General features: G+C 29.5%; 1 protein-coding gene across 1 annotated transcript; it reads left to right on the forward strand.

The window, feature by feature from the left end:
- Window positions 1-801: 801 nt before the first annotated feature.
- LOC108569687 (cell surface glycoprotein 1) lies at window positions 802-19,083 on the forward strand. Its single transcript, XM_017931329.1, has 2 exons — window positions 802-1,057; window positions 17,923-19,083. Exons 1-2 carry the CDS (start codon window positions 1,025-1,027, stop codon window positions 19,066-19,068), a joined length of 1,179 nt encoding a protein of 392 aa, XP_017786818.1. The 5' UTR covers window positions 802-1,024; the 3' UTR covers window positions 19,069-19,083.
- Window positions 19,084-19,619: the final 536 nt, after the last annotated feature.

The following is a 19,619-nucleotide window of genomic DNA, read 5'->3' on the forward strand; positions in this document are numbered from 1 at the left end:
CTATGAAAATGAAAAAAAAAATAACCAAGAACTGCATAAAAATAAACAGCACAAAAAGAGATTTTACTGCATAGAGAACACATATTTATTTTGCTCAATTAGTATTTCCTTTGTTTTTAAATTTTCAAACCGTACTGATTAGTGAAAATCTGCACTGATAGAAGTTACACTATGCGAGGAATTGTATTATATGAATCTTTAAAAAATTTAGAAAAAAAATGTTATTATATAAATAGCCACCTCAATTTTAGGTATATTTCTTTATGTAAACAGATCTGAAAAATATAACATTTCAAATTAAACAAACTTGGCCTTTATGTGAACATAATTTAATTTATAAGACTATTGCAGTATGTAATTATAATGATATGAGACAAGTGATGAGAGCATAAGTCCTAGATTATGTAATGCCAATAAATGTTTATAGGGAAAAGGACCTCGATGATTTTCATTGTCAATGGTAATGACTCATTGAGTCGTTTAATCCAGTAACGATAATTGTTCGAATAAAATCGCCACAAGGAAGGAAAACACGTCCATAAGAAGTAGTGTTTCATCATCGTTGTGTGCTTTTCATTTGCAATTGGATGCGATAATATTTCCAAGATGAATCAACAACATAAACGCACGGAAGGCGTGTGTGTGTTTTGTTGTGTGCGGTGAAGGTGATTAGATGCGTTGCATATTGAATCGTTCGTTAATCTAATAACCTACACCTCGCAATGAATGACATCAGAATGCGAATAATACAGAGCGGGGAAGTTGCCCACTCTTACTCCGATGCCCCTGCATACTTACATACCTACCAGAGCACAAGGCTCACTACCAAGACCAAGCAAGAGACAGCAGTGGCCGTGCGGAAACCGTCTGTGCAGGATAACCGATAGATCCAGCCATCCACTTTTTTGATGCAAACGCACAACTCCCGTGATCTTCGTGTATAATTTTTTTTTTACGAAATCATTTTTTGTTGTTCATCTGATTTCATCTGAATTGCGAGAATTTAATTGAACACCAACACGACATGGGGATACGACTTTTGGCCACATTCACATTGGTTTGTAAACATTTAAAACAACATTAGTTAATGAAAACAAATTAACCTAACTAATTTATTTTACACATTCTTTGTTTATTTAACTCCATTAACTAAATCAATAATTCCAATTTAAAATTAGTTCAAATTGTATTATTTCCTGATTATTTTCCAATTATTCTTTCTTTAATTAATTATTCAACTTATACATTAACTTAACATTTATTTGATGTATATTCCAATAAAACATTAAAATTGAACAATATACAAAATCTGTGGGAAGCGTCATATTTAAAGAAATCATTTACAATAAAAACGTATATGTGATGTAAACAAATTCTTTTAAGAGAAATATTTTCTTTTTCGAAAGATCAACAGGCTAACTTATCTAATATAAAAAAATACAAATATTTTACAAACTACATAAATATCAAATTATATAAATGGTCAATAAACCCAGTGAGAAAAAAAATACATGCCTTTATATTAATTTAAATATATAAAAGTAACTCAATTTATTTGCTTTAAATTATTATTATTCCATAGTATTTCTGGAATATAGAAAAAAATCTTACATTATTATATAATTTACTTCAAATATAATTATAACATATAATTATTAGACTACAAAAACTATAATTAGTTATTCCAAATAATTATAATATTGTAACAATTCAAAAAAATAATTTAATTTTTCCATACAATAATAATAATAATGAAACCAAAAGTCATTTGCTGCAAAAAGGGCTATTGACCATAGGTCTTTGTTCCCTAGTTAATACATGTTTAATTATTTTTTTTTATATTTGAAAACTAAATTATTTGTATTTTTATTTCAAATTATCAGCAACATCACTTTTATAACTTTTGGCATATCAAGTATGCGAAGGATCTTTAGAATAACATGTTTTTCTACAGTGATAAAAAATATGATACTCGCGCATTACTTGACAAGTTATTTGTCAAATAAAACATAATATGTATATAAGTTTATTATATCTTAATTCATAAGTTATAATATTTCCTTTTGCAATATATTTTTTAAATTACCATAATTATCACAAAATTATCTAAATTCGTATTGTAAAAAAGAGATTTCATTTAAATGACTTATTTCCACTAATTTAGAATTTTGATTAATTAGTTACAAATTAAATGATCAAGGTTATTACAAAAATATATGCTACATATCAAAATTGTCAAAATTGTTTAATTGAAGAAAAAAAATATGAATATTTTATTTATATCCAGTAAAAATAATTAATTGAATTCCATGATTTAGTATTGTTTTAACTCGAGGTAATTAGTTGCAAATTAATTGATCAAGGTTATTGTAAAAAAAAATGCTGTAAAACATTTGCAAATCAATTGCTTGTTGCCATCTTTCAAATCACATTACAGAAAAACAATAACAAACGTGCACTGGATTATAGACGAACAAATTGCTACGGTGATCTAGTTAATTGAATAGCACGCATCTCGATCAAGGATACAGCCTCCATTCATAATCTGTTCATATAGTAAACAACTGATTTACATCTAAATGCAATGAATTATTTCCGCCTTTTTTTTAATAAATTAACATTAGTCGAGTTATTAGCTAATTAATTAACAGATTTTCTCAAAAGTTGTAAATTGTACAAAGAAAGAAATAAGATGACCTAATTAAAAACACTTACAGTTTTTAGTAAAATTGTAATTCCAATTACGACAGATAATTTAATTTCACTGCAAAAAATGTGTTTTCGTATACGTCTGTTATTCGTAAACAAAATAAGAAAGAGAAATAATGTAATTTACGCAAATAGAATAAGTTGAAAATTGCAAATGAAAACCACAAGATAAATCGATATTCTTTACTCCGAAAATTGTTGCACGGTTTGTTTATTTTTGTTTTGGTTCGTATTATTACATAGTTGGGTAAATAATTCCATTTGTATTCAGCTCGTGATGAATGGAGAGCGAATGCAGCAGGTATGTGCAACGTTTGAGATGATCGTTTTAATTCGTGCGCGTCTGTTCAAAATTCACGGCGTTGAACCATTTGGAATGGTCCCAAATGGCCCTTCACGTGTACGTAATTGCGCACAGACTTCGGATTAGAAACTGTGTCAAACGCTTTCCGTTGCTTTTTATTTTCGAACGAAACAGGAGATCCCAAAAATGGAGAGATTACGTAGTCCGAAAAAGAAAGAAACATCATTCCCTATGCTCACTTTTGGTAACATCAAATGCAATACTTGCTACACTTTTGTTCACTTCTTCAATTGCATAAGTTCAATTACTCACGTAAAATGAATGTGAAAATCATACTTGAAAATTACAGATGTTCCAAAATTAATTATTTAAATTTAAAGAAGAAACAGTTTGAAACCGGACTAATCGAAGACTTTAAAACCATATAAACTACCAACAATGACACTTCACTGAGGATAAAAACGATAATTTGTGAATTCTAATTAATTTCGTGTTTTCAATTTACAATTTACTTTGTTAAGAAATGTTCATAATAGAGTGAATCTGGACTATTCGAAACCGGACTAATCGAAGGCTTTAAAACCGCTTATCAATAATTTACGTATACAAAATAATCGAGGTATTTAATTATATAACATTTTCAAAGATTTAGTTATCCAAAACTATTAATTTTTGTTGTTTAATTATGATAATTATTTGTTGACTAAACCTTTAATTATTTATTAATTTAGGAATTTTTGTACAGTAATCATTACAACTATACAAATCAATGTTTATTATTAGATTTTTAGATAATGTATTGTATAGATATACATTTCTTTACAATGAGTCAATTATTGAATAAAAATCGAAAGTATCTCTGACCGCAGTAACCCACTTAATGCTTATATAACCACCGTCTGCCTGAGATCACTTGTCCTTAAACCAGTATCACGAAGACACCATTAAAACGAACACCATTTCCTATTCATTTCCATCGCATAATCAATTCAGAAACGAACGAAAGTTATTAAATAAAACGAATAAATTCCAAATTAAATTATCAAAACTATACGCAAATTTCTTATAAACACCCACAAATTTGTTGTAACAACATTAACAATTTGGCAAAAAAACATGCTTTCTCCGGACGTTACCATAATTATACAATATCCTTAACGAGGGAAAGAAATCATCTTTCCATTAATGAAATTATGTAAATTCTCTAATGTCTCTTTAGGAAATTGTGATTTATCGATGGTGGCATTAATAAATATCAACGACCTCATTGCATCTCGAATAATGAACTCATTTATTCATTTTCTATAGGATATTCGATTGCGTGTGAATTCTTAAATAGTATTTATAGGATGTTGGTATTCCGCAATTAATCCAATCAATTGGCGTGCTAGAAATATTTTCGTGTTACCAAAAATTTCACTTTCAAACGTTATCTTAAATATAATTTGTATTTATATTTTTTTATTGTTCAGAACTATGAAATAATAGAAATACTCCCACTTGAAATATTGTTCATTCGTTTTGGAACTTTCTCCCAGATAATAATTCTATTTAGAAACATGAAAACATCATTAACTGTTTGAGATGTAATCGATCCAACGATTTTTTTTCGTTTTATATTTTAATGTGCAACAACGTTTAATTTTTAACGTAAACATAAATGCTGATAATTAGTTTTTTGTAAAATTTTCTTGTTTAAAAAAAATCGTGATTGGAATATTTTAAAGAAGTTTAATTAAAGTTTTATTAATTAAATAGATTTCAGTTAAATTCTGTATAATTTATAATATAATAATTATTAATAGTTCACACTGATAGTTTAAAAAGTTAACAAGATTCGTCGATGTTTGTTTAAATATCAGTAATGGGTTTTGCCAATATCCCGGACTGTTTGAAACCGGACTAATTGAAGAATTAAATGAAATAGAAATAAACCATCTTGACTATTTTTATTTTTAAATTTAAATGTTAATTCGGACTGATCGAGGCCACAGGTATTGCTTGTACTTGGATTAACATCTCAAAAGTAATAAAAATTTTCTCTTCAAATCACAATAAACTCGAATCAAAAACCATTTGGTTAATGATCAATTAAAACGAAAACCTTCTAACACATATAGATGGGAAGTCTATTATAATAATTATTTATAGTAAATTATGATTATAGTAATCTTTAACTATATGGAAGATATATTTAAATCATTAATAAGAATTACAAGATTATTTAAAAACTCTTGAACGTTGAAATAATTACATGAAAATGTGCAACAATACAAACAAAAACTTAATAGTTTGTATATTTACATGGTAAATTAAGAAAAGAAACTTTCTTCCGTTTATTTAAAAAACGAAGCAACAACAAAGTAATTACTTGTAAATTAAGCACGTGAAGTAATTTGATTAATGTGATTATGTAATAAATAAAAAATATATATTTTTTACAATTATTATATTAACATAATACAGTGAAACCTCGCTTAACGAACTTAATCCGTTCCAAAATTTCCGGATTTTTACTCGTATAGTGAAATATATTCAAAAATACACATAATATGTGTACAAGTTTTAAAAATGATGTAGAAGGCGCGCAATCCGGGACTTCTCATCGTCACTCGTTATGCAAAACGTAGCTCGTTAAGCGAGTCATTTTTCTTATAATTAATTTTGCTCGTTATGCGAGATGCTCTAATTTGAAAGTTAAGCAATATCGATAATAGAAAATACTTGAATTGGTTTTCGATTCTCTTAACATTACCATTCCTGTAATTAACAAGACATGGATATAATCTATATGAATTTGTGATCATTGGTTAAACGAAAGAGAAACCTATTAACATTAGTATATGTAACTAATTGTAAGTGAATATTTTATTAGGAATTAGCTGTAAACCGAACTTGGAAATAGAAAATTGCATTAAATTTCGCTTTCGTTTTTGTGACCAAACTAATATTGTTATTGTCCATTTATTTATGCTACGTATTGTGTCATCGTGTATTTCACATCCAGTTATTTTTAATTTGCGCATTTTGTATGTCGTGGCATTTAAAATCAATTAGAAACTTATTATATTTTTTAACAACAATCATTGATATATTATGAAAGTAATAGCGATAGTTAATTGAATTACATGTAATTAACGTATGCATAAACAAATAATACAATTTTATTAATTAACATAAAGAAAACTACTTACTACTACTATTACTACTTAAGTTAATTGAGTACGTCTTGATTGATCAATAGAAACAATGGAAATGAAACACAAATAATTACCTCTAAAAAAGACACTTCTGCTTATTTCAATGGACGGAAACCACGAATAATGCTTGCTCGCACTTATTACATAAACGATATAAGGTGGCTCGATTCAATGTTAATTTGTGTAAATTAGACAAATCGTTTGATGGGATTCCCATTGTCTACGAACACGAAAATTTAATTGAATCAAACAAACAATTTAAATAACTTCGTTGCGCTTAATTTAAATATGGTTATTAACTATTTAGTTTTCTATTTATACTATGTAGAATTTATTTACATTTGTTAATTGCAAAAAAACAATAAAACAACAGTTTTTCAGAATCCCTGGAACTGGTATGAGCGGCAATTTCAAAATATTTTCAATAATAATCGAATGATTACGAAATAGTTCACGGATATTTAATAATTAATGTCGTATAACCACACATAAATTTTCTATTGTCAATGTTCAAGCCGTTTTTTGTGTTATTTTTTCTTATTAAATAAAAAGTGATCACGTAAATATTTTGATGTATATTATTTATGACCGTTCAAAAATTTAATTACAACCATAAATGTTATGAACAAAATAGGATTAATATTGCTGAAAAGACTGGGTAGAAGACGTATGTGGAGTTAGGTAATAGTGGTGAAGTCATACCTTGTTTTTTGCATGAAATAAAATAAAAAAGTAAGGAACTTTGTCCGCTAAATGAGCAAAAGAAAAATGCGTGTTACAAAAGGAACTCTTGCTAAATGGGTAATTGGGAAATTAGCATTTCGTTTGCGGACGCGCGCATCGCGTCTTTCCGTCTTCTTCGTTCCGCAGAAAAGAAAACATCTCGAAAAATGCATCAACAAATTACGCAACATTCCGTGCATGTCGCAAAAACAACATATTCATTGATTGTGAATAAACAGGACCTATACTTGTTTAATAAATCAACGTAAGTGATTTCTGTTTATTCCTTGAACATTTCGTTAATGGAATTTACTATGAATCGACGAACCTCGATTCCGACTGGTTAGAAAAGCGATACGAATCAATGCAATCGATCAATCAACTAAATGATATATTTGTGTGTAGTTTGTATTTGTCTAGGCCCTTACAACACGGGTAATTTATTGTGTTGAAATATTGTAACACTCGAAACAACAATGATGAAATATTTAAACGTCTTTATAAATTCATCTTTGTTTATAGAAATAATTTAAATAACTGTTAAGTTCTTCTTCCATTATTTAAACAAAAATGTTAATAAGTAAAACGTGTGGAATATGTAATCTATTGTTCAAAATATTTAATATCCAAAATTGTGTATAAAAATTCTTGAGAAATGTTCGTAAAATGACTTATCTTCCTGTCCTAAAATGTCACGGTCAATAAATGTGGTCATCTAAGTTGTAAATAAGTATTTTGTAGACAAAGAATATGCATTTTTTTTGATGCACACACACTCTCTTCTAGTGAAAATTACCTTTACATTTTTGTTGCAAATACCAATCATTAAGTCAGGCAATAGTGTTTGATATTTAATAAAAAAAATATCGAAAGGTCAGTGATAAGTTTGCAAATAATTGTCTATAATTATGTTTTATGTAATAACTCATCATTAAAAACAATTTAATTGTTGATATAATTATTCTTGAATTAAGTCAAATTATTAACAAATCAAATAAACTATATCATATAGAGGTCTTCTAGAGTTGGTAACGTTACCTCTGATAACGAAGCTTTGATATAAAGAAGTCCACAATTTCAAATCATTTAGTAAAAGAATATTATATCGAAGAAATTAGAAATCAATAGGTTTCAAAATGTTGATGAAGATGATGTTAGATTGTAATGGAGATGATGGTTTTTCAGTGGAAGATTTAAAGAAGTTCCAGTCTGAAAATGTTAAGAAACTAAAGAATTTAAAAGGTAGTTAAATGAAACGTTTTGTTTAAAAACGATCCTGATTTAAGAAGATCAATGTTGAATGAAAGAGGTATAAAAAAAAGAAACAATCAACTTTCGAATCATATTTTAAATTGTTTTCATTTATATGTAAATTCACTGTTTATTTCATATAATTATTCTTCATTAAAAAATGATCGTCTGTAGTAAGGAACATATCTCCATTCTACCTCTCAAAACGAAGTTTCACTTAACGAAATAATATACAGATAAATTCGTGCAAAAATTTGTTAATCGAGGTACACTGTACATTAAAACGAGAAATGTATGCATTTTTTTTTAAATTGCTATGTTATTATAATTGTTAAATTATTCTAATCCTTTATGAATAAGTTATTAGACAACAACAAAAAAAGACTTCCCATTTCTCTGTGGAATTTCTCAATTTGTATTCTAACAAGCCGACCGAAGAAAGTTCAAAATTTAAAATACTTTTTTTTGGTAAACGAATTTGGATGACCAAACGATTACATCAGCGTGGACGAATTCGATATGCAAATTTTATATTGAAAAAAACGAGGTTCCTCTCGTATACGGTAAACGGAAGAAATGGAAATCAAACGCTTTCCATTTTTATTAATAAATCACTACGTATTATTATTTAACATGCTAAACTTGTGTTTTCTTCATGTGATGATTTCTAAAGTATTTCAATATTAACATTTTAAAACAATCTCAGAAATTATTTAAACATATTACAAAGACAGATGAAAATATTGAAAATATTTATGAATAATAAAATCAGTTATATTTGTTAGATGCTAGATTTGATAAGAATCGTTAATTTTAAGTTAAATTTACTTAAATTAGATTTGCTAGAAATAAACTATAACCAAAATTATGAATGAACTTTTACAGTTGATGCCAAATAAATACTCAATGCACGAAATCGATATTCAAATTGATATTTTCGAAAATCAATATATGGCGATCAAAATAAAAAAATATATGTTTACAAATTGCGTAACAATTCGATCGTTGTATCGTGCTCAAATTTCAAATTCTAATGCGACTTTCTTTTCCCTCTTAGTATTTTCAATTGGCATTCGCAAATTGACTTTTTTTCACTTTCATTGTTTGTCCTTACAACGAGTAAAGCGAATAATTTTATCGATTGGAATTACGAAAAAAAAATATAAATGTTTGTAAAACAATGGTATGCAGATCTTTGGTAACCGTACTGTTTTTTCTTGAGTAATTTATTGTTTTCTTTTTGTTATTTTCTGTGCTCCTTGATAAATAGCCAGAACAATATATCGCAATTAACCATTTAGAAGGTTATGATAAAGAGAAAACAAAAGAGAACAAAACAAGGATATTAAATATTGAGCACGATTCTACGAACGTACAATTGGTTTTAAGAAATTTCCGATTTAGTTTTAAAAAATAATAAAAAATTCTTTGTTTGTAAATTTGTAAGAATTCTTGACGTGATCATAAATTGTAGGCGAAAGTTCTAGGAAATGTTTCTTATTTATATTGCCAACCCACGTGTGATATGTAACCAGAAATAAAGTGACACATTTAATCCAAAACCAATCGATTAAATTCGAATTATAAAAATTGTTTTTTTTTTACATATTTTGTTATATAATTCAAGTTTGTAATTAATTGTTTATTTCAATATTTAAAAGTTGTTTTTATTGAAATTATGTAATTGCTGCTCATCATCAATATTTTGATTATTGATCAAGTGGGCGATATTCCGAGAAACCGTTTCTATGGTTTCAGTAATTTCATCCCACGAATGGTGATGTTGACAGTAGTATGCGCAATTGTCCTTCTAGATCCAATAATATTTACGTCATCAAATAACTTACTTGATTTAAGTTTTATTGATTTCACAATTTTGTAATTTTTCTTAATAAAACTGTAATAAATCTTTGTATTAATTAGTAATTCAATTACAGGTAAATAATATCTTCTAGTTATGAAGAAACTAACTAAGTAAATAGACTAATGTTCTGCACATAAATGAGTCTAAAACGTAATTAAAGTATGCTTCGAGTATAATTTATGGTCTTCGGAACGGGTTACAGTAAGTGTGTGTCGACAAATGGTCATTGTTATTGGCTCAGACTGATTTATCTGCATGGATGGAATATGCCGAGAGCACGAGGGGGCAAAAAAAAGTGAAATTGGAATTCTTCTGTTCAAGTTAATGGTCGTGCGTGCGTTCAGTGAATTTCACACTCGGCTCGGATGAAAATGCATTATAATAAACTAGAAATGGATTTAATAGATTCGGTTAATCTATAATAGATTCCGCATGAAAAAACTATATCTTATATACAGTATAAGTAAATCTTGCAACTTCCTCCTCTTCCTTATATAATTGAATTCCATTCGGCGACTCCAATTAAGAAGGAAAACAATTTCTGTTCTTTAAAAAAAATGATTAACGAGTTTGTTCGAAATGTATAACTGGAATTATGAGCTTGTATTACGTAGGAGGTCGCCCTCCTGCCAAGGAACGAGAGATTATTGCTGCTCCTGAAGATGTGTTTAACTATCAGAACGATTACAAAACATGAGCATTGAAATCAATTTCGAAACTAAAGTTCCTTCCCGAAAAGATAATAATATTTGATTTATTGTTTAATGAATTGATTTTAATGAAATGTAAATGGAGAAACTAATAAGTTAAATAGTGAACCGAGAAAAGAGGAAGTTGATATTAGAAATTTCCTATGTCACTTATGAATATTCGTTTTAATCGACAAAAGTGCAACAACCAAGTTCCTGGTAAAATAATTATTCATTTGCAAGTAAACTGTTATATCATTTCTAGCTTATAACATAAAAGAATCATTCAAAAAGTGAAACCTTTACAGATTTAAATTTAATTAGTATATGAGATTAACTAGATTATCTTGTATAAATTTCCTTGTTGACTATTCAAATCTTAAATGAATTGATGAAAATATTTTTTTAAGATTATCCAGCAATTTTTAACTACATTTTTCAGCTGATTTGATAATTTAATTGAATAACTATTTAAAAAATAATTTTAAAACTTATATAATTGCATAAAGCCTTTGGTTATTTAATTTAATAAGTATTCGAGAATATTTAGTCTACTGCGAAGATTTCGCAACGTCGTTGGAAACAGACGAAAACAAGTTCTTGGATTTCAGAAAGTTCTACTTCTAGGACATAACGATACCGCGGATTAGCAAATACCCGCCACGAGGGATCGAACCAATATTCCGATGTGTGTGCATTTGAAAGTAAAGAACTTATACATATGCGGGTTAAATTAGAAGAAGTAAAAGAGCACCGTCTTGCACCGAATTCAGTTCCGAATGTGTTTCACTTTCACTCCGCACACTGTAAAAGTAATGCGGCATATTGGAAGGCGCGGTCGTATTCGAGAAATGTGGAAAATTTCGCAAATAACTCAAAAACAAACAAAAAACGGATCCATAAAAATGTCCATTTTTTTAAATTATTATATCGAGTGTGCGAGTGTCGTAGTAGTAGAATTTATAGCGATTATAGTAAAAGTGGATTGAATTGTGACAAATCCAGGCTATAAAAAGAAACGAACACATAAATAAATACAAAAAAGAACGCGCACGCGAATTAAACGATGTTATGTAATTTTTTTTCTATTTCCGTTCTGAGCGAACATTTCGTTACGCGGTTATTAAATTACTTTTGAAGACATTAGAAAGAACGTAAAATTGTTAAACAACGTTTCTTAATTCCCCGATGGTTGCATTCGCTCGTAAAACGTTGCTCATCCTTTCGGTTTCAATTAAAGTATCAATGTGATTAAGGTTTTCATTCATTTTCATTTCACTTACATTGAAATATCGTAAACTTGTTATTATTAATCCAAAAAAGTGATATATTTCATCCAAATTTTCAGAATTTTCTTTGTTTTGTATACGATTTTAGACTAATTCTTATGGGAAAATAGTTTCGGTTTTCAAACACATTTAATGATATATAATAAATAAGATTTTTATTTTGCCAATTTGTTTAAAATAGACATTTATATCAACTTAAAAATTTGTTAATGATTACGTTATTATTTCATCCACACTTTTAGTGCTTATTGATGGAATTATATTATTAAATTTAGTCTGTATTTCAAACTCATGTAATGATATATAATTATGTATAGCTAATTAATTAATTGTGTTAATAATAAGTAATGAATTACAAATTTTAAAACATACACTTCTGTATGCAATATTTAATAAATACCAATCATTAATTTAATACTTTTACCATTACAATCCATTCTTAAGCAGTGTTTTAAAATACTTTCATTGCCATCTCGTCTGTCAATTCATTAAATATGATATCTTACTAGATCACGGCAAACATTAGTCGCCACTTTCTTTTAACAATCACCGCATTAAAATAATTATTATTGTTTGCAATTAATCTTCATTTACAATCTAAGTCATTTTGATTTAAATTCATAATTATGTATGTTTAGATTGCAGTATTAAATTATCTGCTTTATAAACAATACATTTTTAATCAATTCATTTGTTATTATTGTTAATTTTAAAACTTTGACGAAACGATAGGTTTCTTTAAGAATTGACTATAGTTAAGGTTAAGTTAAGTAAGGATACGTACAATAAATTAAATTAAGCAAATGTAAGTTACTTTAGGTTAAATATGTATAAAAACAAATTTGAGGTTAAGTTACGCTAACCCTAAGTTAGATTAGTATTATTAAGTGTTAACTAACAATCATACAAAAGTAAAAAGTATTAAAAAAATAATGCAGATTTAAAATTTCAATAGATAAAAGTAAACAATTTTATGTTTATTTGTCTCCAATTTAAGATACTAAAACATATATAGTTACAATCTTATAATTGTCAATAGATCATTACGTCGTATAATTGTGTAGAATTGAAATTCAGGAAAGGCGCTAAGATTGAAGATCCTTTTTCACTCTCAACAATATTAACACACTTGTAAATGCAGATGTCGTTTCAGATTTCATGAAGGAAACGTCGACGTGGAAATCAGCTGCATCTCATTTCATGAACATCTATAAGCCATTATATCGAGAATATACGCCCGTCTCGGTTTATGCAGTGTGCAATTCGCGCATAACGATATTTCGTCGTTGACCTTAGCAAGGATCAAGAAATGTTGAGAAACGCAGAGGTCAAATTCTTTGTTGTACCTACACAAAAGGCAAACCTGGAATTGCTAGGACGACGCCAGTGGGCGAATTTATTTATAGCTTATTTAAGAGCAATTCATTTTGAAAACAGACAAAAAGAGAACAATTATAATATATTAATGGAAACTGAGTGTTTGTAGATTTTAAAATCGAGCAGATTGGAATTTTCACCATTTTTAAATAGAAGTCTGCGTGCTGCTAGAAATGTACGTGGGTGCACGTTGAGAATGCTCATTCATAGACAACGAAATTTCCCAAGCATTTCTAATCATTTATTGAATGGTTAAAGATGTTCCTACTATTGAAGACATCGCTTATATAAATCACATATGAAAAGTAAATAAACTGTGTTGTAATAATAAAAATAGGTTTTTCTGACTTAAATCAAGTCTTATCTTTAATTGATTATAATTATAAAAACAGTAAGACTTCATTTAGCGCTAAACGAAACAGCGTAATTTGTCGCATTCTTTCTCTTTCATTAAGCAAATGATAACACAGGCGATCACACCCAAATTTCCTCTTCTTGCTTTTGCACTGCTATCGAAATGTGGATCATGTAACGATTTCAGTTATCGTTTTTAAACTTTTTCTAAGAAAATCTGTAGTATGTTCTTTTGCTTCATCGTCTTCAGAATCAATATTTTCCCGTTGTTTTTAAAGGTCGTCGTTGGTAAGACCCTCACCAGAAACCTGCAGTAACTCCTTAATATACCAATCAATGAAATGCTGCGATAATTTGAATCTGGGTAAATTTTGAGCAAACAGCAAAATGCGTTAAAGCAATCAGCGTTAATCGAGGCAGTGCTAAATGACGTCTTATTTTATATAAAAAAAGGCATTATTTCATCAATCATTCAACACTTTCATTGTTTCTTTGAGAAACATGATTGAATGTATTGTTAGAAACAGATCATAAATGTATTACTAATAATACATGCTATCTGCAGCAGACTTCTCAAAATCGATTACGCATTCGGTAATCCAAGATAATTAGTGAATGCCGGATTTGAGCTCGGCACGCCCTTTCAATTCTGCAATGCCCGAGGACGCTTAATCGCCGAAGCAAGAAAAAAACAGAAGAAGAAATAAGCATAATACACTTCAACTTTCACACCACTCTTTTATATATACGTACGATAGTTACATAATGCAATCATGTTTATTTTTACACTCTTATATAGAATTCGGCCAAAGCAATCTCAGTAACAAACCGAATGTAGAAGTTTATAATGATTGAATAATTCTGCAATAACCAATAAAAAGTTGTTTTCTTTGTTAATCATATAGACACTAGAAAAATTAATTCAGTACTATTGTAATTAGCAAATAATTAATATTGATTAAAGTTTCTTTCTTTCTTAGTCTACAAATTTGAATGAATTCAAATTTTATTTGCAAGTCAAGTATCTTAAACTTTAAAATCTGTTACCAGCATAAATGATCTGTCAAATAATTTAACAAAACAAATATTTGTATGTCAATTTTTTTTTAACTTTGAGGACAAAGAGATATTTTTATTATTTTTAATGAATTGAAATGAAGTTAAATTTGAAAAAAAATAAATTATTATATCAAAGTAGGTTAAACACATGTCAGTATAAAAGACCTTTGAAATGTCATTAAAAATATAATTGACGTCCAACAAATTACACATTAATTTACCGGTTCTGATAACGTTATATAATTACACACCTTACCTTCTTACCTAAATGTTTCAAGGATCACCACACGCACTGTGTCGTATCATACAAAAAAAAACAAATCAATTTATTTATAATCTGGGGCAAATTTAATTGATGAATTGCATTGCATAATCTGGCATTGCCCAGTGTCGACCTTGCGTGTCGCGAATAATCGCGGAGAGGTCAAAAATCTACCAGTCGATAGGAGGATGTAAAAATAAAGGAAAGCGATGGAAAAATGGCAATTCTTAGTTAAATGTTACTTGTTTGGTCATATTTTTTGCCGCTAAAAAATAGCCAATTTGTGAGTCATCTGTGATTTATGCAGAATATGGAAAATACAAGTCGAAGATGAGCACCGTTCCCCTTTTCTGTTATTGGTGAACTGGCTTCATATAGGAAACCTTGTATTCTTAATTTGAATAATATTCAGACACTTTCATATTTTTTGTTTGTTAATATATTATTATCTAAACAAGGTATTATTTTGATATAAACACTGCAGCAATTTGGACATTCAAATTACGATTCATTAACTTAAATGAAGTATATCATCGGATTATAAGAAAGAATATGAAATGATTGATTTTACTCAATGTTAATTGTATGCATTTAACAGATTTATAAATAAATATTTTAATTTTCTAAATAATTATGTACTTTTAGAAACAAGACTATTTTCTTGCTTTTCTAATGTTATAAGAGTGATTTGAAATTATTAAATATATAAAGACGTTACTTGTATGACAGATTTGCTACCGAGTGTCATAAAAGAAACGTTATTATTTAGATTGTAAATATTAGGTGAAGCAAAAAATTCTGAGCGTTTTTCGTTAGATGGCTTTAGTGAATCATATCTCACGATCATATCTTAGGCGACATAACGTTCTTTGATAGTTTTGTGTTTAGTGAATCCCGTTGTGTGTTAGATCGTTCCAAAATGGAGGTAAAAAAAGAGAAAATTCGATACATTCCAAAAAATGTTTTGTTTATGGACCAATTACAGTATCGAATGCAACAGCAAAACGTCTGGTAATATGGACGTCAAAGATGAGATTAAATCATGGAAATCGTTGAGTCAGACCGGAATGCGAGCACTTATTTCATTGCCCAGGAACTGAAGATTAGCCAGAAAACTGTTTGGAACATTTGCACAAGTCTGGTCTCAAGAAGAAGCTCAATGTATAGGATAAAACGCTCAGAACATTTTACTTCACCATATATGTTTTAATTGAAACAACTTTTGAAACATAAAGTAATCAATAATAAAATTGTATTATTTATATTTTAATAATTTCAAATTAAAATTGATATACATAAAATATAAACAATATATGGATAAAAAGAAATAGCAATGTCTCTTTTATAACAGCCTCTAAATATATTTAATATACTCAATTAATTTTGTAATAAAATAATAGAATAGTTATATTCTGTGCATTATATAATATTTTTAAGAAAACAACGTCTAAAAATATAGCAAGTAATAAATCTATTGAACAACACGTACAGACATATTAAATATATCTTAGTTAAACATTAAAAACTTCCTAAACACAGTTTTTCCGCTGCATTTGCGTGCGTCAGTTAACCGTTCGTGTTCTGATGCTGTAATAAATGTAACAGCTCCCACGTGTTATGCCGTATGCAAATTGCGAGCGAAAAATAAGTGTTACAATTTCACCTAGCAATGTCAATGTCAGTTCTAAATTGTTCTGCATATGAAGAGAAACATGGTTACTATGAGTATTTATTTCGCGACGCAGTGAAAGCCATTGATCGATGATCTCATTGACGATACTGATAATTGATTAATTAATGTATGCGAAGGCTTGCGCGCAAAATGCAAGTAACATTTAGGTAATTCAATGTTGCTGGCGTAGCTAGAAAGGCCATTGCGTTGCGACTTTAATTTGCGAATACAGCTCATGCATATTGACATGGATAATAAATATGTGATCGTTATATTTTAAAAGCATTTGGATTTTGAATATTTGTGTGAGTATTTAAATTATAAGTAATGGAAAACATAAAGTAAATAGATTCTCGTATGAAATTTTTTTAAAACGATTTTCAGGTAAATATTTGTTTAATTCAAACTGAATAAAATAAACTTAAAGAAGAATAAAAATTACAGTAAGATACAAGATACAATTGTACTTATTAACATTAAAGTATAGTTAACTATATGGAAACACTGTTGAGATATACAGTGGAACCTCGCATAACGAGTTTAAAGATATTCAAAAATACACATAATATGTGTACACAAATTTTATCAATGATGTAGCAGGCGCGCAATCTTGAACTTCTCTTCTCATCGTCACTCGTTATGTGAAATGTCGCTGACAAAACAAAATTTAATTTAAATTGATATGTTGCTAAACTTGTTATGATTAACTTCTGTCTTCTCAAGTTTAGTTAAAGATTTTGTAAGGATTAAATAATCAAAATGTGAAACTAAAATGGAATGAATTTCAAAGATATAACATCCTGTCCGACAACGTGGGCGACGCTATAATTAACTTAAACCATATTTGAAGTGTATTAAGAAATTATCATAAATTTACGTACTAAAATATAAAACTGTCGTCTGCGAATAAAATTGTTCTTTTGAAAATTCGAATTTCACATAATTACGTTGTGATGAAAATATTGCGCATTTCGCTGCCGCCACCGGCGTCACGCTGTTCTCGTATTCAAGGAGTAGGATGGTAAAAGTGGTCGAAACCATATAAGGATCAGCGCGGAGAAATAATAAATCACATTCTATTCAATTCGCTCTCGATTCTCGACATACCTCGTTAATTATGTGATTGCGAAAAAACAATCTAAATTGCATTTTTTTTTCTTTAATTTTAGGTGGTGTTATTCGCCTCACCGCCTATTGGAGCGACTGGAGGTTGGAATGATCCAACCAGCGACCAATATCACATCCAGACTGATGAGGGTCCAGAACGGTACTTCAGGTATCAGACTGAGAGTGGACAGTACAGGAAGGAAAAGCGTTTGGAGGATGGCACAGTTGTAGGATCTTACGGATGGATAGACTCCGACGGTTTCCTGAGGCTCCGAGATTATATCGCCGACAATGCCGGTTATCGAATTTTGCGAACGAAAAACGTTTACGTCGGTCGTAACAGACCGATATCACAAGCCATCAAAGCTGCCAAGAAAGTTCCTTCGTCTGCCGGGGTCCTTACTAATACTAAAACGACCAATTACGTACCCCCAACAACGAATCAACTTGTTAGTACTACCACTCAGTCACCTCCTACTGTTAGCTCAACCCCTGCTACCAATTTGTACACACCCTCATCCACGCCATACCCTGCTGATGTTTACACACCTTCTTCTACTCCAGCTCCTGCTTTGTATATCCCTCCAAGCACTCCTGCTGTTAACGAACAAACACAGTACACGGCTTCTCCAACTCCGAAAACCCCTACAATCAACCCTTACGAATCCATACCAAGCACCTATCTTTCAACACCATCTCCATTTACTCCTCCAGTAACTGAAACCAATTACATACCATCCACGCAATCGCCACCGACCATCTACATCACAAGCAAACCACAATTCAATACCCAACCAACAATCGCTCCGGCCATAAACTCGAACTCTTTAGATTATTCACCTCAATACGAGCATTACGATCAAAACCCATACATTCACCATAATGGACCCACTTATCCGATCGATCGTCACGGCAACACTTACCATGGTTTGAATCAGATTGGCAATGGTTACGACCCGCAGTACCCGAGTTACGACGGCGTCTCCGTCACAAACGACGGTTTCCGCTATTACATCCCAAGGGCTTACCACGAAGAACAAAACGTCGGAGAGGACAATAAGGCCGGTAGCTTTGGGTACATAGATCCATTTGGTATTAGAAGGGTCATCTATTACAATGCAGGCGCCAACGGATTCCAGCACAGGAAGAACAATAGATACGTGGGTTTCGATGCGACACCTTACGATCCAAGGCCGTACAGCAAATAAATCTAGAATGGATTATGTATTCATTAGAATGACTGAAAAGTATGAGCGTGTGTATGAGTGTGTGTAAAAGTATGATCGTGTGGAATTAAATTATTAATCTTGCCTAATGCGCGCGTATGACTTGGAATTTTAATCACGGTGCTAAACAAAACTACTAGTAAATCCATTTTACGAATTGTATCTCAACGTAACACTTAACGTTACTCTCTAAGACACACAATATTTCGAACGTATATATTTATAATGAAATCATCACCATCTTTAAGCAATGTATAATTTTGTAGTGTTTAATGTAGAGGGGTGCCACTTAATTGGTCCTACGAATTACTGTCTATAAAAAAATAATTTATTCATTCTTTAAATCATCCTATTCACGCACATCGACAATTATAGACTCCAGTTCTAGGACCAATATCAGACACTTTCATTTCTTTGTGTAACAATTTTATTTTACAACAAACTAAAATGTACAAAGAAATGTATCCTTTTGTAAATAAATATTTATTAACTGTTCTCATTTTTTTAAATTATTTACCATTCCAAAATATTTA

Source organism: Nicrophorus vespilloides, unplaced genomic scaffold, assembly GCF_001412225.1.
Source record: "Nicrophorus vespilloides isolate i.1.1-1 unplaced genomic scaffold, Nicve_v1.0, whole genome shotgun sequence".
Classification (NCBI taxonomy): Eukaryota; Metazoa; Arthropoda; class Insecta; order Coleoptera; family Silphidae; genus Nicrophorus; species Nicrophorus vespilloides.